The sequence below is a fragment of the Ciconia boyciana genome, chromosome 1 (genome assembly GCF_034638445.1).
Source record: "Ciconia boyciana chromosome 1, ASM3463844v1, whole genome shotgun sequence".
Classification (NCBI taxonomy): Eukaryota; Metazoa; Chordata; class Aves; order Ciconiiformes; family Ciconiidae; genus Ciconia; species Ciconia boyciana.
This window is the reverse complement of record NC_132934.1, coordinates 208,295,479-208,321,302: the sequence shown is the minus strand read 5'-3', so window position 1 is coordinate 208,321,302 and position 25,824 is coordinate 208,295,479. Positions and strand designations below refer to the sequence as shown.

At 43.5% G+C, this 25,824-nt stretch overlaps 1 protein-coding gene across 1 annotated transcript in view; it reads left to right on the top strand.

The window, feature by feature from the left end:
- The window catches only part of HEPHL1 (hephaestin like 1), a 33,741-nt gene extending 8,682 nt beyond the window's left edge, over window positions 1-25,059 (top strand). The window contains exons 2-20 of the mRNA XM_072855071.1: window positions 840-1,084; window positions 1,873-2,085; window positions 3,896-4,075; window positions 5,105-5,359; window positions 6,401-6,569; window positions 7,283-7,422; window positions 7,594-7,725; window positions 10,478-10,689; window positions 11,126-11,276; window positions 12,514-12,726; window positions 14,902-15,115; window positions 16,758-16,897; window positions 17,629-17,769; window positions 20,925-21,031; window positions 21,481-21,703; window positions 22,451-22,590; window positions 23,196-23,355; window positions 24,697-24,777; window positions 24,857-25,059. Of these exons, the coding sequence (XP_072711172.1) occupies window positions 840-1,084; window positions 1,873-2,085; window positions 3,896-4,075; window positions 5,105-5,359; window positions 6,401-6,569; window positions 7,283-7,422; window positions 7,594-7,725; window positions 10,478-10,689; window positions 11,126-11,276; window positions 12,514-12,726; window positions 14,902-15,115; window positions 16,758-16,897; window positions 17,629-17,769; window positions 20,925-21,031; window positions 21,481-21,703; window positions 22,451-22,590; window positions 23,196-23,355; window positions 24,697-24,777; window positions 24,857-25,059 (3,319 nt within the window). The remainder of the gene's footprint in view (window positions 1-839; window positions 1,085-1,872; window positions 2,086-3,895; window positions 4,076-5,104; window positions 5,360-6,400; window positions 6,570-7,282; window positions 7,423-7,593; window positions 7,726-10,477; window positions 10,690-11,125; window positions 11,277-12,513; window positions 12,727-14,901; window positions 15,116-16,757; window positions 16,898-17,628; window positions 17,770-20,924; window positions 21,032-21,480; window positions 21,704-22,450; window positions 22,591-23,195; window positions 23,356-24,696; window positions 24,778-24,856) is intronic.
- The last annotated feature ends 765 nt before the right edge of the window (window positions 25,060-25,824 follow it).

Genomic DNA, 25,824 nt, shown 5'->3' with positions numbered 1-25,824 from the left:
TGCATGAAGTTCTTGTGTTCAGACTTCAAAAGAGATAGAGCAATATTGGAAGGCTTTCAGAAAAGAGCTTCGGGAAAGATTTGTGGCATAAAGAATGTCAATGTACTTGGTTTGTCCAGAAAAAGGGTAGAAGGCAATTTAGTCAATTAATTAAAACTTATGCAAGTGCCTGCATAGAAAAGAAGCTCTTGATGGTATGTGGCTTCTTTGATCTGCGAGAGGGCTTGATGGGAACCAGTGGCTGGAGTGTGGAGCTAGAAGATATTAGACTACAAATGCAATTCAGGATTTGAAGGGAGCAGGTATTTAATAGCTATAATATGTCAACCACTGACCATATGGTGGGTTCTCCACCTCTTGAAGTTGCTATAAACATAGACTCTGAAATGTAGAAATGATGCATTTCATGCAAAAAATATTTCATGCTACTCTTCTGCGGTGTCAAACTAGTTGATTAGAACCCTTCTTATTGGCTTTTGAAAAAACTTAATTTGGTTTTGTTTTCCTTCTGAACAGTCATGCTTTCAGATGTGAGGTTTCAAACCTTCAAAAGAGGGAGAAGCTGCTAAAACTGTACAGAAAGGCCTGAGTGGCTGGTCCTCAAGTGAAGACTTGTAGTAACCATGCTAAAGACCAGGCCTGCAAGTAGGATAACTGTTACTGTACAGAAAGGGGCTTGGACCCTACTAGCACTGTCCAGGTTTACTCCTCAGCTTTTATTCCACCAGCTATGTGATATGTTCCAGGGAACTATTTATCTGCGCTGCAAGTACCAGTTATTTGATCAACTCTTAAAGGAGTTTTTTTGTCTCTAAATTATTTTCCCTTCCCAACACTAGGTTTGCAAGTGTGTATGCCACAAGAGGAGCCAACCGGATAGGACGTGTGTACAAAAAGGCTATTTTTAGGCAATTCACAGATGACACTTACTCCCAGGAGATCCCCAAAGCAGCCTGGCTGGGGTTCCTTGGGCCAGTCCTGAAGGCAGAAGAAGAGGATGTCTTTATCGTCCATCTAAAAAACTTTGCTTCCCGCCCATACTCTGTGCATCCGCACGGGGTCTTCTATGACAAGGACTCTGAAGGTAAAAGCTGGTTTGCCTTTTCCTCTCCTTTTCCCCTGAAGTAGCTAATATCATGGCTAAAAATTTGTCCAAGTATTTATTGTTCTGGCCATTGACATCAGAGGACTTTAGATCACCCTCTCATAAACTCATCAGTAATTGCAGCTGATGACTAAAAACAGGAACAGCCTCGTCTCTTAAAACTTTTTGCCACAAACCTTCGACGCCTGGGATAAAGCCAGTACTGAAACAGGTTAGGTAGGTCTTTTTTCCTCAATTATTTTCCTGAATTATAAGTCACTGAAGCATCTTCCCTCCTTCCTTCTACTTCTAGATCGTTTGAATGGATGGAGTTCTTGTAAGTCAAATGTTTTCCTCTCTATAGGGCTATAACAGGCATGATTAAATTTTCAGAATCCCAAACCTATGCATGTGTATTTTGGTTAGAGGACTGTATGGATTTGCCTACATTCATTACTCTCATCAGTTTTCTGTGAGAAGTTACACAATGTTAGCTGACAAAATGTGTAGATGACTGATGAGAGTAAAGACCCAAGGAAAAATTAGAGCCTGTTAATGCATTTTTAAAGTTTTGTCTACTGATAAATAATGGATTTTAACTCTCAACATTTTTTTGACAGTTTTACCAGAACTTCTCAATTTTTTCACAATTCCCAGTGATTCTATGTTTGTGAGTGCTGCTATTATTTTATAAATCTGTGATTAAAAAAAAGAAGAAATTACACATTTATTTAAGGAAAACAGCTAAAGTGGGGCTAAAAGCTTTCTTTTTCCTTTTAATGTATTAGGAGCACTTTACCCTGATGGAACTGGCGGTAAAAGCAAGGAGGATGACTTTGTTGTTCCTGGTGGAAATTACACATACACATGGCCAGTAAGGAAAGATTATTCCCCAACTTTGGCAGACTCAAACTGCTTGACTTGGATTTACCATTCTCACATTGACACACCAAGAGATATTGCATCTGGTTTAATTGGGCCACTGCTGGTTTGTAAAAAAGGTACTGAGCTAGAAACACTGATAAAGCAAGCCCCTCTGCCAAGCTTGGCATCTTAACAGTCATTTTTGCTTACAGGTATAAACATGATGGTCTAGAGTCTATCCCTACATAGCCCATAAAAAGGGGCAAGGAATAGCTGGGCCATTCCAGGAGCATCCCAGGGTAGGTATTGTAGCTCTGGGACAACCCCCTTCCTGCTCCCCTTTGGCTTCACGAGAGATTTGCCTCAGCTGGTGGAGGGACTGCAGCATGCTCTGTGGCCAGCCGGTTGTGGCCAAGACCAAAACTAAATGTTCCCAAACAGGGATCATTTCAGGATGAGCAAAGGACTCATTGCCCAGGAAATGCAATTAGGGCTGGGTGGGTGACTTCAGCACTGCCATTTACATGTTTGAAACCCCAATGTTCTTTGTAATTTTTTCCCCATATGTGTTATATATTTATTTTTGCTCACAAGTTGTATCTCACAACCATATGGGAACATGTGCTGAGCAGCTGAGGTGACAGCCTGTCCCATGTGCTTTGCAGTCTGCTAATTTTCTACTGGAGCCATCAGGGATCATGTATCCCCTCTATCAGCTGAGCCATCACCCCCCGTCCCCTGAGACACATGCAACTCTGCCACCTCTTCCCAGTACCTCCCACAGTACAAAAACAGTCCTGATTTCATACACAGAACATGTAAGTGAAGCAGGTTTTATATATGAAGAAGAGAAAGACTTCAACATGGAAAGGATAGGCCTGGTCTCCAGCTTAACTCACACAATTAAAATGTCTCAGACTTTTATTCTCCCGGAGAGCCTCTGCAATCTGCAGAACTGCCTGAATATGTGAAACTGAGCTGATAACTATGGGATAATACATCAAGCTAGGAGACAGCACATTCAAAACAATCCTAGCGTGAAAGGCCAGGTTATATGCATGTTTGGTCTTGAAGTCATCAAGGTGGATATCTGCATGATGCTACTGCTGGAGTCCTCTGTCCAATGGTGGTGGGTGGCTCCTTACAGGACTGACAGCAAGGCTCTGGGACTCCCTCCCATAGGATACAGGGGAAGCAAAAGTTTTCATGGATTCAGAAGTAGACCAGACAATTAGATTAAGTCTAAACCTGCCAACAGTTAGTAATAGACTACTCAATATTGCCACTCCTATAGTCTCAGGTTGTTCCCTAAATGGTCACTCAGCTAGTGATACTTAGCCTGAATAGATTATATTCATCCTGCCTTCAGCCTTTTGAAATCTAAGTATCTAGTCCCAGGTAATTTTCGAGGCTTACTCGTCAGTCCATGGAGAGTGAGACACATTTAGATGGCCATTCTGAGGGTACGGTTCACCAGTCGCTTCAATGCAACAGAAATGCAGGCTACCACTTGCCTCTCCTTAATTCCTGGTCAAAAAAAAAGTCACTGGTTTCTGGCTGGATCAGGCCCATGACCTGGCTCACTGTGTAAGCACACAGATGCTAACACTGACTAAAGGGCAGGGTTGGGTGCAGTGGGCCAAAGATGGGGAAAATGGGACCACAGATATTGGCAGGTACTTGTGCTTATGTCAAATCAAAGAGATCCTGAAATAGCAGATTGATTTAGACAAGATGAACTGCCTTGTGGAGGCACTCGTCCATTCAAAGGCTGTTGGAGGGGGGGTCAAGATGTCTTAGAAGAGCAAAATTAGGTGAGATTCATCCTGCCCTATAGACCACGGGCAGAGCACCATATTTCCTCGAGTGCTCTGAAGTTACTGTCACTTTTAAATTCAATCCCCTCCAAGGCTTTTTTTATCACTTTCCTTTTCGTTTGCAATTTAGGAACTGCAGATGAGACCTCAATAGAAGGGACTGGTGCTGCTAACGCTTTTGCCCTGATGTTTAGCATTGTAGATGAAAACTTCAGCTGGTACCTCGATGAGAATATAAACACCTTCTGCTTAGAACCAGCCACAGTTGACAAAGAGGATGGAGGTTTCCAGACCAGCAATCGAATGCATGGTGAGCAGGACTCTTGAACAAATGGTGACCTACAGCAGAGACTAGGCTCTTTTCATTTCAGTAGGACTGAATGAAATTTCTGTCCAGAAAATTCATTTCTGTCCCTTGTGATGTCTCTCCTTTATCTGTATGAGCAAGGAATGGGTCAGGATGTTGAAGTACTGTGTTGATAAAAAGCCTTTCCCTAAATACAGCACAACGCACTGGTTTGCAGAAAGGAGATTTGGCTTTCATGCCCAGGTCTGCCACTTATTTAGCATTTTATCTTAGGCAACAGATTTAAGCCATTTGGTGGCTGTTTGACCAGCTGTGAAAAGAGAAAAGCAAGCTGCAGAGCACTTTGAGATGTGTATATTGGAAGAGTCCAGCACTTCTCAAAGGGCCTTGTGGATGGTGGGCTGTCTGGTACAACCACTCCTGCCCTTCAGAGATCCATTGGCCAATAGTACTCTGTGCCATTTGGAGATCTGGTCTAAGATAAATCCAGATATTTCTCTGTATTTGGGTCGTTCCATGGAGCCTAGGAGCTAAAATATTTTGCAAAATATGAGTCTTATTCTCCTAGTGTCCTGATACATTGTCAAGTGTGGAAGCTGAGGAAGAGACAGCTGACTAGACTGATTTGACTGATATCATAATTTTCAAATCTAAATTGCTTAAGCCTGGCATATAATGGCATATTTGTGACTCAGAATAAGAGGAAATAGATTTCAGACATGCTAAATAGCTGCAGAACAAGTTAACTTCATTATCAGGCCTTTTTGGTGATGACTTGGCCTTTGCAACATCTTGATATCACCCAGGAAGTTTTTCACAGACCCAACCAGAGAATTTGGGCCATTTGATCATCCAAGGGTGTAAGCTGTATGTTCAAAATGTTACTCCTCATCAAGGAGCCTGTGAGGGCCTTATGTGGACATTCAGACAGTTTATTTTCTGGGCCAGAAAAGGATCACCCTTAGAAATGGGGTCAGAGGCACTTGGCACTTCTCTTTCACCTCTCATAAAGTCTCATATTTTTTTTTTTAGCTATTAACGGTTATATTTATGGCAATCTCCCCGGCTTGGAGATGTGTGCTGACACTTCCATGTCCTGGCACTTGTTTGGCATGGGAAGTGAGATAGATATCCACGCTGCGTATTTCTACGGCCACACGTTCACTAACAGAGACCAGAGGGCAGATGTCATCGGTCTGTTCCCAGCAACATTCATCACAGCAGAGATGACTCCTGGGAACCCTGGGAGGTGGCTCATAACATGCCAGGTTAATGAGCACTTACGAGGTACGCTGCTGTAGATCTCCCTGATCCTTTCAGAAGTTCCAGCCTCTATTATGCCGGGAAAAGAAAACTGAGAGATGTTTCCAGGGGAAGCAGGATTTGACACTTTTTTTTGTGACTAACTGAACAGTTTGGAACTATTTCACCAGATAAATATCATGAATATGAGTTTAGTCACCAGTGGAAATTACACAAGTTGGGCCAAATCTTCAGCTAGTACGAATGACTTAGCTGTGTAATTCATATGAGGAAGGCTTGCTAGACCCAGTGCTGACACCACGCTTTCTATGTAAAATGGAGATTTTGATGAGCAATGAGAGGAGCCTTCATCATCACTTTTTGTTGTAGATAAGTACTTACACATAGAGAAAATCATGCCAGCTGAACACTTCATAGCTTTTTCCTTTACAGAAATCAGACAAAAATGGCAGTGTGTTCAGAAACCTTTACGTGAAGGAATTTGATGGTGATGTTGTGATGTCTGTGTGATGTGAGAGCCTGAAAGCACGTATTATAAACTAGGTCTTACGAGAGCAGGCAATGTATAATTATCACATCCGAGACGAGCTGGGAGAATTTTTACTTTTAAGAACTTGCACACTGATTTCAGTGGGATTTGGATCAGGCAAAACAGACTTGATCCTGGCAAGCAACAAATACTTTTAGCGTGGTAATAACCAGCCTCCCTGTTTCAATGAAAGTCAAGGGGAGATGATGCCATTTTGCACGCTTCAGGAGGCACTCTGCCCCCCAGAATCATTCTACCGTCCTTACCCAGATTAAGGAATTGAGTAAATAAGCCCACTAAAGAGTGTCATTGATGTCAGTGGGTTTCACCTGTGGCATAAAGTACCACCTTGCAAGAGAAGGGTGCTAGCATCTGGCCCAGTGTAGGCAGAGGAAGTCTTTAAAAATAGAAATTTACCCTAGTAATGGTTTCTAATCCATGTAGCTCCTAGAGAGTTTTGAATGTGCCTTTGTATCCATGAGATTGCTGACTCTGCAGCTGGCCAAGGACTGTCTCCAGACTCTTTCTCCTCCCAGGTGGCATGGAGGCACTGTATGATGTTCAGATCTGCCAAAAAAACCTGTCTCGGCCTTCACCACTCAGTCACACGAGAAGATACTATATCGCTGCTGAAGAAGTGCTCTGGAATTATGGACCTGACGGTTATGATAAATTCACTGGGCAGGGTTTAAACGCCACTGGCAGGTAAGTCCTCTCCTGTTGTGCTTTAATTTCAGGAGTCTGGGTGAGACTTCCCCAGTGATTCACCAGGGCTAGGTCCTGCACTGTTATTAATTTTAATTGAAAGGGGCAGGGAAGAATGAATTTAAACAACCTTGTCAGGAAGTTAGATTCATAACTGCGATGCTCAGAGTTGCCTTCTGGAAGCACTTAGCTTGCTCCATTAAGTCCATAGAGAAAGTGAGCCCTGGTGAGGTATGCAAAGTTCAACAGAGTTAATGACCCTATGTCGAGACTCCTCAGGCAGCTTTCACACTTACAATCGGTGTATCTCAGAGGTGCCACAATGGTAGATTTTTTCCCCCTGTTATTACTGATGAAGACAAATTGTATTACAGTATCTCCCAGGAAAGCTAATGAGGATGAGAGACACACTGTGCACAGGTAATGGCACAGGTCTTGCCCTAAGGTAGTTAGAGGTAAGTTGACATAGATGTCTCTCTAAGTAAATTGGGGTTAAACACATGAAAGTCTAATGCACAATGAATGCCCATTTGTTAATTAATTTATAACTGTAATTCAGACCAGTAATACCTCCCTTTGTCTGCTGGAAAAGTGTATGCAAACTAGTAACTTGGGGGGTCATTTCTCCTGTCTGGAGTAATAACTTTATCCGAAATGAAGCGTTCTGCCTGAACCTCCAATTATTTAACCAGTCGGATTTGTTAATTCCACAGTGAATCTGCAATATATTTCACACAAGGGACTGACAGAATAGGAGGGCAATACTGGAAAGTTCGTTATGTGGAATATACTGACGCAACGTTCAGTAAGAAGAAGATTTTGTCAGAGGACATGAAGCACCTGGGAATACTTGGTACAGTGAATGTTTTCCCCTTCTGTCATTACACTGGCTGTGAATGCAGATCCACTTGGGTCCAGAGGGGAATTTTGTGCATGCAGCTGCCAAGTCAGCCCTCTCTCGTTTAGATGGAAATATGTTAGAGAGTAGTTCTTCTAATACCTTCCCTCACCCTCTTTTTTTAAGGCCCCATTATAAAAGCTGAAGTGGGAGATACAGTGCTAGTTACTTTTGCCAACAAAGCCAAAAGAAGCTATAGCATTATGGCCCATGGTGTAAGCTTCAGCAAGCTGTCGGAAGGTGCTCCCTACTTAGATGGTAAGTTTTGACTGTACCGCTGTATCGCCACATCCAGAATACCTGAGTCTAAAGATCTTCTGTTGCTCTACAGGTTTGCCCTTTTTGTGGATGTTAAGGCACAGAAGGGACGATTTGATTAGTTTGTATCTACCCTACATGTCACAACCCACGGGACTCCCCACTCTGCCAATGTGCTGGTTCTGCCCCTTAGACATGTGTCAGACAAGGCATCTAAAACTAGCTGAAGTCCATGTTGAGCAAAAGTCACAAGCACAATCCAATTTATATTAGTTCTAATCTAATATCACTCAATTGCAGTCAGTGGATGTCCTCTGGACATGCTCCAGAATTACGAAGCTTAGGATCTGGCCTGATGCCCCTGCTGAGCCTTTGGGTATAGCCATCCACATGGTCTGGGTTGCTTCACTCCTGATTCTTTAATCGAGGTTGGGCATTGCCCTTGCTTCACTCTCAGAATAGTCAGTGTCGGAGGCAGCTTTTATCTGATTGACCTGGAATGTGAAGCAGCGATAATCCTTATTAATCCTCATAAATATGTAAATTATTAAATTGAGCATTTACCAAAGGCTTCCTCTCATTTTGTGCAAGGACAGGATCTTTATCACCTAAGTTTAACCATTAAATGTTAAATGTCATGTTTAATTGGTAGGCACCTTTTTCAGTCAGTGACAAGAAACAAACCCTTCAGAGAGTGAGAAGTCCCATTTACTTTGAACACCTATTTTAGGAGACAGTAGGTCACCCTCTGGAGATGCATTTCTGTCTCCATCAACTACAGAAGAAACCTAGAGTTTGGGTTAGGGACTAAGCTTTAGATGGCTCAAGTAAGGTGAGCTGCATCTCATCCATAGTGCCTACAGAGATAATATTGTGGTCTCTGAAAAAGTTTTTGCTGTATTTGCAGCACTGAAAAGAAAAGTAAGTTTCTTGTTGTCTAAATTGCTTTGTTCCCACTACAACACATCAGAAAGCAACTCATGGGACATAATCCCTCTTTTGAGAACTGTGCTAAACGATTTAGGTCAACATGTAAAACTCGTAACATTGTACAATAAAATCAATACAAAAGGCTTTATTAAATTCTCTTGTCTCTAGTTGCTGACCTTGCAACACAACAAATTTGCCAGCAGGCCCCAATGCATCACGAAACAACTGGCTTGAGTTCAGCCTTGAAGTTATCTGCACACATCCTAATGCCACCCATGTCATGTAGTTCCCTGGTGGAAGTGCAGCTTCCCTCTGCTCACAGTCTTGCCATGCTTTCATTTAATGCTCCCCAGTAGTAGCACCCATCAGCATTGCATGCTTTGGTGTGGAGCAAAATCAAACCAAATCCTACAATTCAGCAGCAGTGTGTGCTGCACACCTCTGGGTCTTTGGAGAGGAACCTGACTCCAGATTCATCAACAATCTTTCTGCCCCTTCTCTCCTTGTAACCCTTGTGTCTTGGATTCCCATCATATCTATCTACAAGTGTATACATGCAGAGGCCCTACAGGGGCTGTAGGTTTACACTGAAGGTAAATGATTTTTCAAAGGCTGTGCATTGTCTGAGTACAGCTTATTTGTGTGAAAATACTGTACATAAACACACCTACAGACATCTACAGATGTCTGCAGACATCTTTTTTCAGTTATGCTCTCAGGAAATAGTCTTCCATGTTGCATTTGACACTTGTCCAATCTCAGAGGGTTTTTAACTCCAAATCAATGTTCTCCTTATTGAGCACTGTTGCAGGATGAATCCAGTAGTATCAGATACTGTTGAAGCAGTACTCTACTTTGTATTGCGGTTTGCGGCAAATAGTATGTGTTCATATGTAATACTGCTATTTTCACTCATGTCTAAGTTTTTGAGAGAATTCTCTTGGACTATTAGAGAGGAGTATTAGATTGGTGCAGTCTGCTGCTGCCAGACACACCTGAGAAAATCCAGTCAATGGATGCCTAAGCGTTAAACAAAATTTCTGATTTGATCTTCCTCATAGCAAAGACCAGAACAGTTACTTAGCACTTTTTTTCTGCAAAGGGTGCAGGGCTGACCCCTCTTCCCAGCTTTCCTTTCAAGTCCCTTTTGTAAGTCCTCTGAGTGGATACCAACACTTTTACAGTGGCTAAATTACACGACTGGTGATACGTGCACCCTGCGCAAGGCAGCAGACAATGGCCCAAATCCTTTAAAAGTAGCTTCCAAAAAAAGTAATAGCAACTGGCCTCTGGAGACTCTGACAGAGGTTCCTGTGCATTGCTACAAAATCAAAAAGAAACAATTACCAGGATCAGATTTGTTCTGAATTTCTAAAGAGCCACAGCTGCAGCTCCGCTCACTGATGTAATTGTTTTGTTGGTGCTTAATGAAAAGCCGGAGTCTGCGTTCATGCCGCAGATGAATCTCACAATAGGGCAGGTAAGCTACAAACATTAGCTGAAGCCATTTAAGCACAAGGATGAGCTCTGCATGTCTTGTCTGATTGAATCCAGGTAATTCAGATAGTGTTGGAAGGTGTCTGGGTGAAGCAGCTAAACTTGTTCTGTGGGGAATGGGCTTGGTTGTCCCCATGGCACAGGACTCCGGTGAGATGTCCCCATGGCATAAGTGCCCAGACTATGGGATGGTGCTCAAGCTGTGGCTGCAAGGGGGAGCTTGTCCACAGAAATCAGCAGCTATGTCTGACTCCCAGATAACACTTGTATTCAGGAAGACAAAACTTTCCTGTAACCTTGGTGCTTCTCAATTTTCTTTCTGCAGGCTATATGAAGCCAGGAGCCCACGTTAAGCCAGGTGAAACCTTCACATACAAATGGAGGGTACCTGCAAATGGAGGTCCAACAGAAAGTGACCCCCCATGCCTGACCTATCTGTACTACTCGGCTACCGATGCCGTCAAGGACACCAACTCTGGCCTCGTGGGGCCTTTGCTGGTCTGTCGGAAGAACACACTGAATCACGACGGGACACAGGTGCCCAACGTGGACATCTGCTTGTCCCTAACAGCAGGGTGGTGCACTGGGGAGTTCCCATATGGGCCAATTTGCCCAGTTCCCAGATCAGTTTTAAGAGACTAAACAAATGTCATTCCTCAGGGTAAAAGCTGACCTAAGGGGATGGTTAGGAAGATGAAACTGTCATTCCCCAGTATTCTGGCTCATCCCTAGGTGTTCCTATGCACTTATTAGCAATGAATGTATCTTCCCACCCTAAGTAAGTAATGGACACTTTATATTTATCCTTCTGGCTGATGGAAGAGTGCCAATCCTTGTCTCTACAAGGACATAGTAAGAAGGCGGCTGCAATTTTTTGGGGAAAGAAAGCTTTGTTAAAAAAAAAATAATCATTTTTACTTGGGTAATTCTGCACAGACTTTTTTAAATGTCTTGGCTTCCCTCTTGTCTACAGAAAGGAATAGACAGAGAATTTTACCTCCTCTTTTCAATCTTCGATGAGAATGACAGCTGGTATCTGAACAAGAATATTGAAGCATTTACTGGAGACCCTTCAAAAGTAGATGAAAATGATGCAGATTTCAAGGAATCCAACAAAATGCATGGTATGAAATATCTAATATCTGTTAATGGTACCTTTTATTCAATCATATTAGGAAGATGAGTTGGCAGATTTTATCATCATTCATAGCTGACTGCAGTGCACTGGTGGGTGAGGTGGAAAGCTGTCAGTCAGCTTGTGGCCAGCTCCTGATGCCCTTGCAGTGCATGTTGAAACTCCAGTCACATTAGCAATGAATGCATCCACCTACCAACTACACCTGGAGAAAGGGAACGGAGTGTAGCTTTTAGCTACAACACTTGGGTCTATAAAACAGCTTAATGCCAGAGTCAGGCACCAACTGCAGAAGAGGCCCATGTTCACTGGTGATTTAAATTTCACTGCTGGCCTTGGCACTGATTCAGACAATGAAGGTCCATGACAATGAAGACAATGAAGGTGCTCCGCTCTGCCAGCTCCCACTTGGGAAGTGACCACCTCTGGAAGAGGAGAGGCAAAGACTAGGGGAATGGCCAATAATATTTTAAAACACCACTTCTGGATGTAAGTATCTGACTTCAGCATGGACCTCCTTCAAGTTATTCCTGACATGACAGACTTGAGCAAATCACATAACCTCTCTTTGCTTTAGTTTTCTGAAGAGCACTGAGAATATATATTGTTAGAGAACTTTAGGGCTTTCTGGACACATCTATTTCATTCTTCTGTTATGAGGTGGTATCTCATACTAAAGTTTTGTTCTGCCATAATATCTTTAACCCAGTGATTGCAGAGAGCATTTGAGAATTAGGGACTTTAGCCTTGTAACACCCTTGTGAAAGAAAGAGATACACCTTTTGGAAGTAAAAGTGGAAATCAAAAGTAAAAAATCACATTAAAAGGCTCTATCAGAACCGAATTTGTCACTTCGATGCTTTATGGCCCACTCCATGGCCTTAATGATCCAGTTATACATTCTCCAGGCTGAAAGGAGGTACCTAATTTATAAACTTAACTGGTGTCTGTGAGGCACCCTGAAAAGCTCAGAGAAGTGCTACATCACTGCAAAGGGCTATTACAAGATTTTACAGACTAAAAAAAAGGTAGAAGCTCAGAGTTTATAGGAATAGCATTTGGATATTAATTTGGTGTCATCCAGTGCTACCTTTGCTTCACAAAATGCCCCTTTAATTAATGCCGCGACTTGCTGAGTCACGAGTCTCTTGCTGGGAAGGTGATGAGTGATGAGTGATGAGTTTCTATCGACCTGGTGCCACCTCGGCTCTTTCCTTCTTCTCCAGCTGTCAATGGCTACTTGTTCGGTAATCTGCCAGGCCTGGCCATGTGCAAGGATGACAAGGTCTCCTGGCACCTCATCGGGCTGGGCAGTCACTACGACATGCACGGGGTTCATTTCCAAGGAAACACCATCGACCTGAGAGGGACGACGAGGGACGGGCTGGCCTTGTTTCCTCATTTATCGGGGACAGCGCTGATGCAGCCAGACCGTGTGGGTATGTTCATGAACTTATCTTGGTGGTGTGCCACATGCAGAAATCAGGCAGCCAAAATAAGTCGGTTAGACACTCTGCTCTGCACAAGGGAGCCTGAAAGCATGGAGACTGTGGGGACCTGGAGTAGCTGAGAATTCAGGCTGGGCTACTCTTCTGGGAAGGTGCTATAAATCAAATATGTATGTGCACCAAAGAGCGGAGGCTTTGATGACCTTGGGATAGGCAGACCAGCAGGCAGAGGGGTAGCTAAGGGGATGCTCACAGAATTTCCATAACTCTCAAAACAGGCTTTTTTAGCAAAGATAAAATTCACTGCTATGTAGATAGTCAGCATCATTTAAGGTATTTCAGGACTTCAATAATAGGTTTTCAATAATAGTTAGTCTTTAGGAGTTTCTTCAGAAGTGTATACATTAAAGATAATTTTTATTCTCGTATATAATCCAGTGATACATTCTTCAAACTCAGAGAGGGTGAATGGTTTGTTGGAGACACCAGATAAGCTTCATGACAAAGAGTGCAACGTTACTTCTCTTTACATTGGTGCAACTCTGCTTAAATCAACAGAGCCATGAGAGTTGTACAAGGCTATGTCAAGGGCCATCCTTGGCCAGAGCACCTGATAGAAATATCTGTTGGCCTTGTGTACGTGCCAGGTTAGACCTCTGTTGCTGGTGTCTATAAAACAGCAGATTCTTTCCTTATGCATATCCCATACATTTCCACCATCTGTCATGAAACTGCACTGCAGGACTCACACTAAACAATATATTCTAGGAGATTACTAATTTTTGCCAGCTAGCCTTCTACTGGCAATAAGGGAAATGGAATGAATTATCAGATCTTTACAATCACCAACGCAAGTGATTTTCTTTAAATTTATGTTATTTTACTTTTTTCACCACTTTTGTCCTAGAAGCACAAGGAATGGACTGAGGTCCAGCCTGGACAGAGCTGTGGGTCTGATTTTGTTTCCATCACTGACTCACATACAAAGCAGCTGTGAGAGTGCTTTCCTCCTTCACAAGAGTGCTAGCAGGCAGAGCTACACAGGACTACATTGGGGTCAGCTTCTGCTTGAGTAAATGGGAAGGAGAGTACAAGTGTTAAAATCTGCCCATGGACATGCCAAAAGATGCTCCCACTGTCACTGCGGCCTTTGACCATCAGAGCTACAAAAAAATGGCCCATGGTGGTTTGGCCTTTCGTGGAGGGAAGGCAAAGGGTCAGAAAGTTGCGGTTAAACTCAGTTGTTTTTATACCATATAGGTGCACATAAACAAATGGTTATAAGCAGCATCTTCTCGTTTGTTAGAGGCATTCTTCTATAATGGGTCTGTATCTGTATTGCAAAGTCTCTAAGAGGCTTCCATTAGCCTGATTACACCGGACAACTGCAGGAGCTCAGCGAAGGGTCTCATGCACCCTAGGCTGGCACAGTGGCTCTGTGCTCAGGGACAAGGAAACAGCACCTCTGAAACACACACCTGGTTTCTCCATGCCTTTATCAGTGTTTGCAATGCACACTCCTCCTACGTCTTCTCGTGCTCCCCGTGGGCATGTATGCAGCATGGGCAGCACAGGTGAAGGCTTACTGGCAAGTTTGTTCCTGCTGCCAGACATCTAATCAATTGCTTTTCAGAGCTCCCTTGGCTAAGCTAATCTAACTCAAATAGTTAGAAGTAATTTATGGAGATTTTTGAGTGAAGATGGAGCAGGCTAGTGTTTGCTACGGAGCAAAAAGTTACTTGCTGGCTTATGGATCTCCATTTGTGTCTGCGTTCACATTTTTCTTTTAGTTGAAGAACTGTTGTAATGTAGGAGTTACAGGCCACAACCCTGCAGTGTCTTATGTGCATGTTTACTCTTGAGTGTGTGAATGTCAGCCTGAATCCCCATCCTCTTACATCTTGGGACCATAGAGTATGTGGTGACTAAAGGAGATTATTGGTGCACATCCATTTTATCAACTTGTTTTTCCTTCAGTCCCCTTAATTTTTCAAAGCCAGCAAGCTCTGAGTGATGTAAGTATCCCCTCGCTTGGCTTTCCATACAGCATCACAGATTAGGTTTGTTTCAGGACAGATCAGAGATGTACAAGGCACAGGACCTAACTTGCCAAGCCGCTTTTTAAAGTTTTTTGCATTGCCTAAATCTCATGGCTTTCCTTTCCAGGCACATTCAAAGTGGTTTGCAGGACTTTTGATCACTTTGTCGGTGGGATGAAACAACTCTACGAGGTCAGCAGCTGCCGTAATACCACCCGAGCCCAGCAGCAGCACGGAGCCATGAGGCTCTACTACATCGCTGCGGAGGAGGTGGAGTGGGACTATGCCTCAAATAAGAGCTCAGCACCGAAGATTTACAACATCAGCAGCAATGAGGAAAGGTACTCAAAGCAAAAAATGTTTGTGGGCATGGGGCACACTCATAATGGAGGGGGAACTTTGAAGCATCCTTTCATGAAGCCAGCCTCGTACTTTTTAGGAGGCACTCTTTGCCAAACAAAATAAGAGAAAACTTATTTATCAGATGACAGCCTCTCAGACTAGACTAGTTCATAGGCAGCATTTTCAAATGTTTTCATCTTAGAGCGTCTTGTAATGCTGTTGAACCCAAGAAGGCTTCCAAGTCCCTAAATCCATGTGTGCGTTCCAGCCCTGGCTCAACCCTACAATGATGCCCCCCAACCCCCTCCTCTCCATTCCTCACCCTCCTCAGTCTCCCCATTCCAGTGCTCTGGTTTTCACAGAGAAAAAACCCAGGTACCTGTCCCAGACGTGAGCCCCCGCAAGCAGTGAAGCTGCATTAGGGAGGTGCTGAGCCTGCTTCACTGCAGCGTGGTAGCCCATGGCTCCCCTGGAAAAGTCAGAACGCAGTAACAGCCACAAGTGAATCACATCTACACTGCACTGTGCTAAGGAATAAAAAGCATGTGCAGAACATACGTGTTCCAGATCATATTGCATAGGGAGGTCTCTGCGACCACTTTGGTGAAAACAAAAAGGAACAGTGAACATATTTCAAAAATAAACCTCAGAAAAGTGGCCAGGAAATTGCACCCTGCAAAGAGGAAGAGTACAATGGAGTTGGTAGAAAACATACCTGAAGAGTCACAGATGATGAAGCATGTTTAAAGAAAATACTAACTCCAGTATTGTTAAAGGCTGCTGTTGCACACAGTGTATTACTACAGTAAGTGGTGTTCCTGGGGGATTTTTCGCTTCTATTTAGTATGTTGTGAGCCAACCTCACAACTCCTCTGCCAGGGGCACCTTGGAGATGAGCTGCCAGGAGACTGAGCTGCTCCCAGAAGAGGGTGAAGGCTTTGCTCCGCAGCTGGTGGCGAGTGTCCTCTGCTGGCGAGTCAGCCCTCTGGGATCCCACAGGAGCAGCAACAAGCTGTGGGTGACTGCACAAACCTGGAGGGCACATAAAAGCATCCTCTGCCAGGTGCAGAAGGGAAAATACATTTCTCACCTTATCTTCATGCTGGGAAAGCATCCAGCCCTGTGCAGTACATAGCAGCAGGAGGGCAGGGTAAAGCAGCCCCCTCTTATCTGAGATGATGGCATTTGCTTTTGCAAGGTTGGGCTTCGGTTATCATCTTCCTGTGGCTGACTAATAGCCAAGATAGTGAAAGCAGCCATCGTGATAAGAGGATTCAGATTAGCAGGGACAGGCAGTATCCTTTATTGGAGCGGAGGATGCAGCTGGAGAGAGTGGCCAAACCCCCTCTTACCTTGAACTTATCTCTGCTCTGACAGCTCTGGTGAAGGATTTGTGTTTCCAAAAGTTTGTGGTGAGTGCAACATATCCTCAGCTTTACCTGTTTGAAGAGGGTGTGCATTTAGTCAGGATTATCCTTGTTGTTTGCTGTTTAAAATCTCTTGCATGCAGGGCTTCACATCAATCAGCACATTGGACCAAGCCGTGTATTCTTATCACTTCTATTGTGAATAACACAACAGTTACTAGCCTTTAGATTTGTAAGGTTTAGAGCTTTTGATTTTTGCTTTTTTATTTTGCAGTTATGGGCATGTTTTCCTGAGCCAAGCAGAAGATCTGATCGGTTCAAAATACAAGAAAGTGGTTTACAGGGAGTACACAAACAGCAACTTCACACAGCGCAAAATGAGGACGGAGGAGGAGGAACACTTGGAAATCCTGGGCAAGTAGCTCTCATGGCTCACAGACTGAGCCTGATAAGTGGGAGGATTGCTTTCCAAAACCAAAGAGTTTTCCTAGTGTTGTTAACATGGTAAAAAGAGTTTCTTAAGGAGTACTAGCAGGGAGGATGCAAAAATGACAATTCCAGGATTCACCTTAACATCAGAGCATGTAACATGGTGGAGGCTCTTGTAGGTAGACTAAGTCAATATTAAGGAGCTGGATTTGTATCTGAAATTGGGCAAGACAAAATGTTGCGCGTGTCATAAAATAACCATCAGCTCATGTTTTTTATGGGACGAGAAGTGGGCAACAACTGGTCATAAAGTAGTCAACACTCTCTAGGAATTTCCTTTTTTGCAGTGCAAAAATTAAAAAATAGTTAAAAAAAAAGCCGTTACCAGTTTAAGAAATAAAATTTTGAGGGATACAAAAACCATCCACAAAAGTTTTCCTTAAAAACAAGCTGTTCAAAGACCTGTTTCCAGAGTGAACAGTTCTTCTCATTGACTGAAAAGAAAAAATATTTTCATTGGAGCTTTTCATTGGATTATTTATTGGAGCTTTTCATCAGCTAACATAACAGACCAGTTTTGATGGCTTCACTAAAAGAACAGAAAAGCCTGAGGGTTTTGAGAAAGACCATTGTTCCTTTCCTAGGCCAAGCTATTGAAAGTCCGTTAAAATTCAGAAAAGCAGCATAAATCAGCAGTGTCTCCTGTTTTAATTTAGGGCCGTTACTCCATGCCGAGGTTGGTGACTCTGTACTGATCGTATTTAAGAACAAAGCCAGCAGGCCTTATTCAGTAAGTGCACATGGTATAGAAGAAGTGGGTTGTGAAGAACAACCTGAGACACCAATTACTCTCCCTGGTAAGGATGTTCTTTTTTTTTTCAGTTTGAGCTACAAAGGCCGTATATAAAAGCATTTTAACGCATGAATGATAATACCTCTTTCAAGCTAACACATACCTATATGTTCTTCCAGACATAATACGCTCAGCGTTTATTCAGATACAATTCTGTGTTGTTATACATGTAGGTTCTTGATCAAGTGAGCATGTCTGGGCAGAGAATGAACCTTTGTTCTATCAGGGATAGAAACAGTAATGCAAATCACTGAACAACCTCCAAAAAAGGCGGAAGCAGGCCCATAATCATGGCAAGAGAAGCGTAAGCCAGTGCTGCATTTGCTCCAGACTGAGGCTCTAACAACATCTTAAAAACTGAGAAATTCAGTGGTAGAGTTGCAGTTGGCAATGTTAACTCTGCCTCACTCTTAATGTACACAGAACTGGCATTTGCATTCAGAGCTGATGCATAACATGCAAAATGTCACTGGCACGTGATTTAAAAGTCTTTGAAGAAGTGTAGCAAACAAGTCTCAGTTTCTAGTGAGGAAAATAGTTCTCATGGAATTGAAATTTTTCATATAGAAAAATGCCTGTTAAATTTTTTGTACTTCAATTTTTATCTTGGGTTTTATATTCTAGTAGGAAGCTAAACTCAAACCCAGGCGTTGTAGTCAATCCAAAATGTATATACCTTTTCTTTCCATCACTCATGCAATTTTTTTATTTCCATCACCCATGCAATTTTTTTCATGGTATTTGTGAGCTTCAGTGTGAAACTAAATGAAAAGAAATTCTGATGTCCTAAACCTCTCTGGAAGTGGAAATCTCTTTTCTGTAGGTGGCTGTATCGATACAGTACAATCACACACAAATTCATGGCCAAATGTGAGCCAGCGTCTGCCTTGCTGGAGTTTGATGAATGAATACCTATGGTTAATATATGAAGAAAAAGGAGCTGATTTATATGATTCCCTTGTTTTGTTATTTGCCCCATGATGTTGTCGATGCTGTTTTGTTGACAATCCAGGTGTAACACTGGGAACACTACTGTCATGTCTCCTCTGTCCACATGGGAGCAGGCTTGGGATGAGTTAGATGAGGGAAAGTGTCTGTGTTTGAGAGTAAGCCAAAGGAAAGGACTCTTCAGCAAGATTTAAGGACAGACTTTTCCTTAGGAGTTTGGAAGCAGCAGTTAACATGGAAAACAAGTCCCTCAAAACAAGAATAATTCCTGGGCACTTCAGTCCCCACCACCATCATCTCAAAACCCTTACTGTCTGTCTTCCTAGGCCAGGCTGGACTGCTCACCCCAAGCTCCCCAGAGCCCATCTAGTTCTACTAAATCCTGAACCAGTCATCTGTCAGATTTATGTCCTGCTAAATTGTGCTCCTGAGAGCACTGCCAGCTCCTAAAGAGCCTGTGGGTGGCATAGCAAAGAGATGCAGAGAGCAGACCCATAGCAGCCTAAGCCATAACAGCTCTCAGCTGCCACAGCTTTGTCCTCTCCCTGTCCGTTCCTCCATTTACCCAGCAGCAAAAAGGAAGGAAACATCCATTTTCCTCTTGTTTATCAGTCTTTTCAGGGGTTATGCTTCATTTACACTTCAAAGATAGGTCTTTGATGCCATCTGAAGTATCTCAGGTTTTAAGTAGAGTGGAGATGTTTCCACCTACAGCCTCCAAACATCCTGAAGTGAGGAGTAAAAAGCAAGGAAGTGGTGAAGGACCATGACCAGGCTCTTTTCTCGCATCATGCCCTCTAAAAAGGGATGATGACAGGTAGAGGTGGATGACAAACTCTTCCCTGGTGTATGTCTCCATGCCATGAATGCCTCTGAGACTGGGGGTTTTCTTGTTCATGTTTTCTGTCCTGTTAGTATAGTGCTGTGTCTTGAAAGCCTTTCTGATCTCTGCTGAAGGGCGTAAAGCCGCGCTGTAATGAACAGAAGGTGCTTGTCCTATAAGATTAAATGATATTGCAATGTATGCGTGAGACTGCTCTCATACAGCATGATATTTGAGAGTCACCATTTCTTTTTCTGTAGTTATTGTCTTACAATAAAACCCACCATTGCATGATCCATCAAAACGGTGTTGTGGCTCAGTGACACAAAACTAGGCTCAGTCACTTCACAACCATTTAAGACTGAAAACTCTCCTTTACCCTGATGCCCACAGCTGTTGGCAGCTGTCGGGTTGTGGCTGTACTAAGACCATGGCCAAGAGTTCTGTGATTCCTTGCTTTCCCCTGACTTGTAGTGTGTCCCCAGCTGTTCGTGGCTTTTGTCACCCTGGAAGACTTTTGGGCTAGAGATTGCCTTGTTCAACATTTCTCCACCACTTAAAAGGTCAAGGTGTTGACCACATCTTGGTCTCCTACCCTTCCATGCAGTACTTGCAAAAAAACAAAGCAGGGAAACACAGTGCAGGCAGTTCATCTGAACGTGTGTTTGTGTTCAGTGTTGAGAATTGATCCTCACCCGAATAGATAATTGCCCCACCAGACTGGGTTTTTTAAATCAAATCAGAGGTCAGGGAATCTCTGCTCAGGGAGGACATGGCAGAGGTGATGGCTTTCAGGAAGGGACAGGGGTTTTCCAGTAACTGCTGAGGAGAGGGGCTTAGCTAGAAGAGGGAAGGACGCCCTTGTTGCTCCCAGTCAGCAGGTTGGTACGTACTTACCTCTCCTCTCCTGGCCCAGAGCTGATATGCTGCTGCAGCACCATCTGCAAAATCCCAGGGGCAACTGCCACATCTCTGTGCCCTTTTCAACTGAGAAAGTTCAGGAAATATTTTCCGGAGCTTGGCTCCTGACACCTTCAACTGACCTTAAGCATCGGCGTCCAAGATCATTGATCTGCTACAAGTTTTGCCCACAGAGAAAGATGAAAACTCCTATCTCCAGACTTCCCTCTGGGGGATGCTGCTGTTGCCAGCATCATTTGCAGACATCCTTTTCTGGGGGCTGTCTGCCTTCATTTACACCACTGGAACCTCACTGACCTTCCGGAAGGCAGAATCATGCCCACATCCCATTGCTGCATGCATTGCAAAACACAGATAGTTTTGATACAGATCATTTTTTGATGAGGAAGGCAGCACATCTCAGTTACATACTAGTCAAAGCCTCTAATACCCAGCTGCTCTTGGTAAAATTGTTCTCTCTGTTTCAGGGGAAATAAACACCTACAGGTGGAACGTCCCAGAAAGATCTGGCCCTGGTAAAACAGATCCAAACTGTATCACTTGGGTTTATTATTCAACAGTGAATTTTGTAAAGGTAACCAAGAAATGGTCATTAAAGATTACATTGCTCTGGATAAAGCATCCTGCCTTGCACAATGTTTCTGAAAGGATCATGCTTCTCATTTATGCGAGGACCACAGGCTAGAGGAACGATTTACAGAGCTAGATGCTTTGTTGTCTTTGGTAACAGTTGCACGTGCCTGGGTAATTTAATCTACTGAAATCCTCAGGGATACACCACGGTAATGTGATTCCCTCCTTAAAGAATATTTGAAGGGATTTTGTGTGAAGGCAAAACATTGCTTTAGTACATTAACATAGGGACATGTAGAGAAAGATATCTCTAATCAGACAGAGTCATGATTTTTTCTCATCTGATAGGAAAATGGAATTTCATCTTTATTTAATCTGTAGTTAATCTGTATCTATTTCATAACTGAATGAACTAGAAAATTTGTAACGCATATATTTATTTTATTTCAGGACACATACAGCGGTCTGATTGGGCCTCTCGTAGTTTGCAGAAAAGGAATTCTAGATGAAAGAGGTCTAAGGAAAGACATTGATCGTGAATTTACCCTTCTGTTTATGGTGTTCGATGAAAATCAATCCTGGTATTTGAAAGAAAATATTGAAACATACCTTCATAAGAATCCTGATGATTTTAATTCCACTGAGAACTTTGAAGAAGGCAACAGCAAGCATGGTATGTAGGGCTTGGTGGCAGCAGCCAAGAGGACAGAGGTTTATCTTTCACAGCCCTTCTAGGAAGACACTGGACTTAGCCTGCAATTGCCCCACCACATGACAACTTCATAAGCTGCAACCCTGGAAACAAAAAGATTTCATGAGGCTCAGCCAAGATATTTTTCTAACAAGACAGTTTAATATAATACTCATGGGAAGAGGCTGCCCTGCCTGACTTCCCTCATCATTTGGTAGCTGCGATCTTTGCAGGCTTGTTTTGTAGGAGCGTAAGGATGACATTTTAAAACTGTGGCTGTAGCAGCAAAGAGCCCAGGAGCCAGGCAGAACAGACTGGACAGGGGCAGGAACAGCCCTGGCAAAGCAAACTTCTCTTTCTACAGATGTTACCCATTTTAGGCAACAACTCTATTCCCTCTTTTTCCATGTAGCTTCTCAGCATAAATCCTGTTTGTTCAGGAATTTGATCTCAATCAGTAAAAAACCTATCCGATGCTTTTCAAGACAGAAAAATAGGTGCTGCTGTGCACTTAGACGATCTGGAAACTGAAACAAAAATGTGACTGTCTCCCTGCAGTGGCAGTGGTCGCTATGGAGAGCCCTTGCCCAGGCCACAGGTGTGGGTCCCCTCTCTGCCTGGGCAACCCTTCTCCCCGGACAGAAAGTGTGAAGGGTGCCTGAAGTGGAGGTTATCATCACCCCGTACCGTGGCCCGTTATTAATCAGTCCTCTTTTGTCATTCTTTCAGCAATCAATGGGAAGATTTATAACAGTCTCCTGGGTCTAACGATGAATGAAGGTGATAGGACAAACTGGTATTTGATAGGAATGGGCAATGAAGTGGATATACATACAGTCCACTTCCATGCACAGACCTTCATCTTTAAGGTTGGTAAAATTAATCAAAATAAAATATTTATAGTGTGATGGGAAATTTCTGCAAAAAAGTCCAGGTTCTAGCCTTATTTTGCAGCTTGGGCATGGAGCCCTGGGCTGATGCTGAGATCGATGGGAGTTTTGCATGTGAAGGAAATACAAAATGAATGACATCCTTGCAAAGCTTCTACCACTCTGAACCTGATATGAAACATGAATAAATGCACTATTAGAGGACAAGACTAGGTGGGTTAAAATATATATTTACCCATGGGTATAAGGGAAGATACAGGGAGGAAATCAGAGAGATTTATGCCTGCTTACAGTATGGTTTTATGTTGTGACAGCTTGACACTGGCAGGACTATCTGTCTTTGAAAGAAACACCTATGCTCAACCAGCACTTGAAGTCCTTAGGAGGGGTCTCCTGTTGTTAAGTAATTGATTAAATGAGGGATATCCACAGACCTCAGTTTCACTGTGTGAGGCACACTAGAAACATATAACAAGAGGCATTTGATCTGCCTTGAGGAGCTGAAAGTCTAACTGGAATATTTCAGTGCCTGTGGGGGGCGTTTGAGGCAAGACTCTTACGATGCTGGTTTTGCCTTGCCACAGACAGACAAGGACCACAGAGGAGACGTGTATGACCTCTTCCCTGGGACTTTCCAGACAGTTGAACTCGTAGCAGAAAACCCTGGAACGTGGCTTCTGCACTGCCATGTAGCTGATCACATCCACGCTGGCATGGAGACGACCTACACCATCAATAAATCAGGTGCAGTATCAGAAACACGTCCTAGGACTTGGAGGTGGTATCGCAGCAGATCGGATGGAAGGCAGGGGGGAAAGGAAGAGAGCTAATGTCAACACTGCACCCTGCACGCTGGTGGGAAGCACCTGTAAATTACTGCCATGGCCAGTTAGCATTGTCTAGGGACAGGACAAACACCCGTAATGACATGGCAAAGACAGTAATCTTTGCTGCACTCTGCAACTTAAAAACACTTGGTGCTTCACAAGAGCCCCTCTAAGACAGTGGCAGCCATTAGTCACTTGCAGGTGGTGCAGAAAACAACTGCAAAGCTATTTTTTACCCTTGCTGCCACGTGATGTGCGGGAGGGTCTGCAGACTGGCACGGTGCTGTTCCTCCCTGCAATCACTGCTGGCTCATGGGGCTATTCGAGCTCCTTCCTGCATGGGCAGAGACCAGCTGAGATAGATACAAGATGCTCCAGAAAATGATTTTTCATCCCATCCAAGAAATAGTTGATCTTTTGACTAAGAAAAGTTCGTAAACTTTTTGAGTGGTGCTGGTCCCTTCCACACCTTGTGAGTGAAGTCAGAAGTGCTTTGTGAGCCTCTCCACATCACATAATTTCACGTAACATCTGGGTCCAGCATCTCCTGCCTTGGTCCCTGCTGTGCTTGCTACACTCCTCCACAGGGGCTGCAACACTTCCAGCAGGCACACCTTGTACCTGTAACCCTGTAGCAGCAAGATGACAAATGTAATGCCAAATGTAGCCAAAATACTCCCTCCTTGGACAAGGTGAATTTATTTTATAACACATATTCATTCAGGCCATGAAACTTCAAATGAACAAGCAAATGCAGAACTGAATCACAGAATCACGGAATGGTTTGGGTTGGAAGGGACCTTTAAAGATCATCTAGTCCAAACCCCCGGCCATGGGCAGGGGCATCTTCCACTCGATCAGGTTGCTCAAAGCCCCATCCAACCTGGCCTTGAACACTTCCAATGATGGGGCATCCACAACTGCTCTGGACAACCTGTTCCAGTGTCTCACCACATAATAAATTTCTCATCATAAAAAATTTCTTCCTTATGTCCAATCTAAATCTACCTTCTTTCAGTTTAAAACTGTTATCCCTCATCCTATCACTATGGCAATTAGTGAAGTAACAAAGATGCCTGTAGAGAAGGACATTGGCCACAGAGCTGCCCAGAGCAATAGCTGTGCTGATCTAATAATGATTTCTGTTCAGATCAACAAGGTAGAAGGAATTAAATAAAATCAAGGCTACTTTTCCAGAAGACAAAAAAGTGTTTATTAAGGTTTTCAACTTAACTATGGTTTCTCTCTCTCCTCACAGAGCGGGAAGCTCCTTCAGAAGGAGGACTCACAACTGGAGCATACGATAAAACTACTGCAAAAAATAGGACCACTGAAAAGGGTAAGGATTTCTTAAAATGTCATTTAAAACTCTTCAGATTAACGCATAGATTTCTCATTAACTACTTCTCTTTTAACAGATTATGACAGCAAAGGGGGCAATTTTTTTGGAAAAACTTTGAGTCCTGGAGAAGCCAGCCTGATACTCGCAGCCTTTTTTTTCATTGGACTTGTTTTGCTGTCAACAGCATTAACCTTTTTCTGCCTCATCACCCGCGAAGGAAGCAGGATCCATTACACAGCTCTGCATGACAAAAGTGCACTTCTAACAGGTTCCCTGTAGATCCCCGCTTTTTGCATCATTCACAGAGCTGCACTGGATGTCATGACATGCTGCTAATAAAACTGGAGCAAAACATATGCTGACAGTCCTACCCTGTAGCCAGCACTCACAAGAGTGAACGTGAGCTGTAGGGTTCAGCTCCGAGAGCCACGTACCACCCATCACCGTTTCCACTCTTCCAGAGTTCAGTTGAGCTTTGCCCCAGATCAAATTTGGCAGACAAGCAGAGCAGCACAGCTCTCGACATCCACACTGGCTGCAAAGGATTTATCCACGGGAGTACGAAGCGGGCAGCATGGCATCCATGCGCTCTGTGCAAAAACATGGGGTTCACGCTAGGGAATAAATACCACCAGGGACTGTTTTAAGCGTGCCGGCTTCTAAAGGAGCAGGTGTCAATGTGGAAGTCCCTGCCGTTTCCCAAAGTCTGGCTCAATGAATTCACCAACATTTAAGTAAATCTCTTTTTTTTGCCCTGTTAAATGAGGAAACTGTGCACTGGGGACAGATTTTTAAAGGCATTTAGGGACCTACCAATATATTTGAGCACCTGATGGAGTTCAGCAGTGCCCCTGCTATTAGTTTCTAGCAGCTTTTGTTAATACCTTTAAAAATCTAGCCCTGAGCAACCTCTGAGAAAGTTAGTTGACTTTGTAATTGCTGCTCATTGTGGTCCTGATTCTGTACCTCTTCTTTGCACCGAGTAGCACCTCACTCCCTACCTGTAATGAAGCCATCAGGAGGCTGATCTCTGCACTCTGCGAG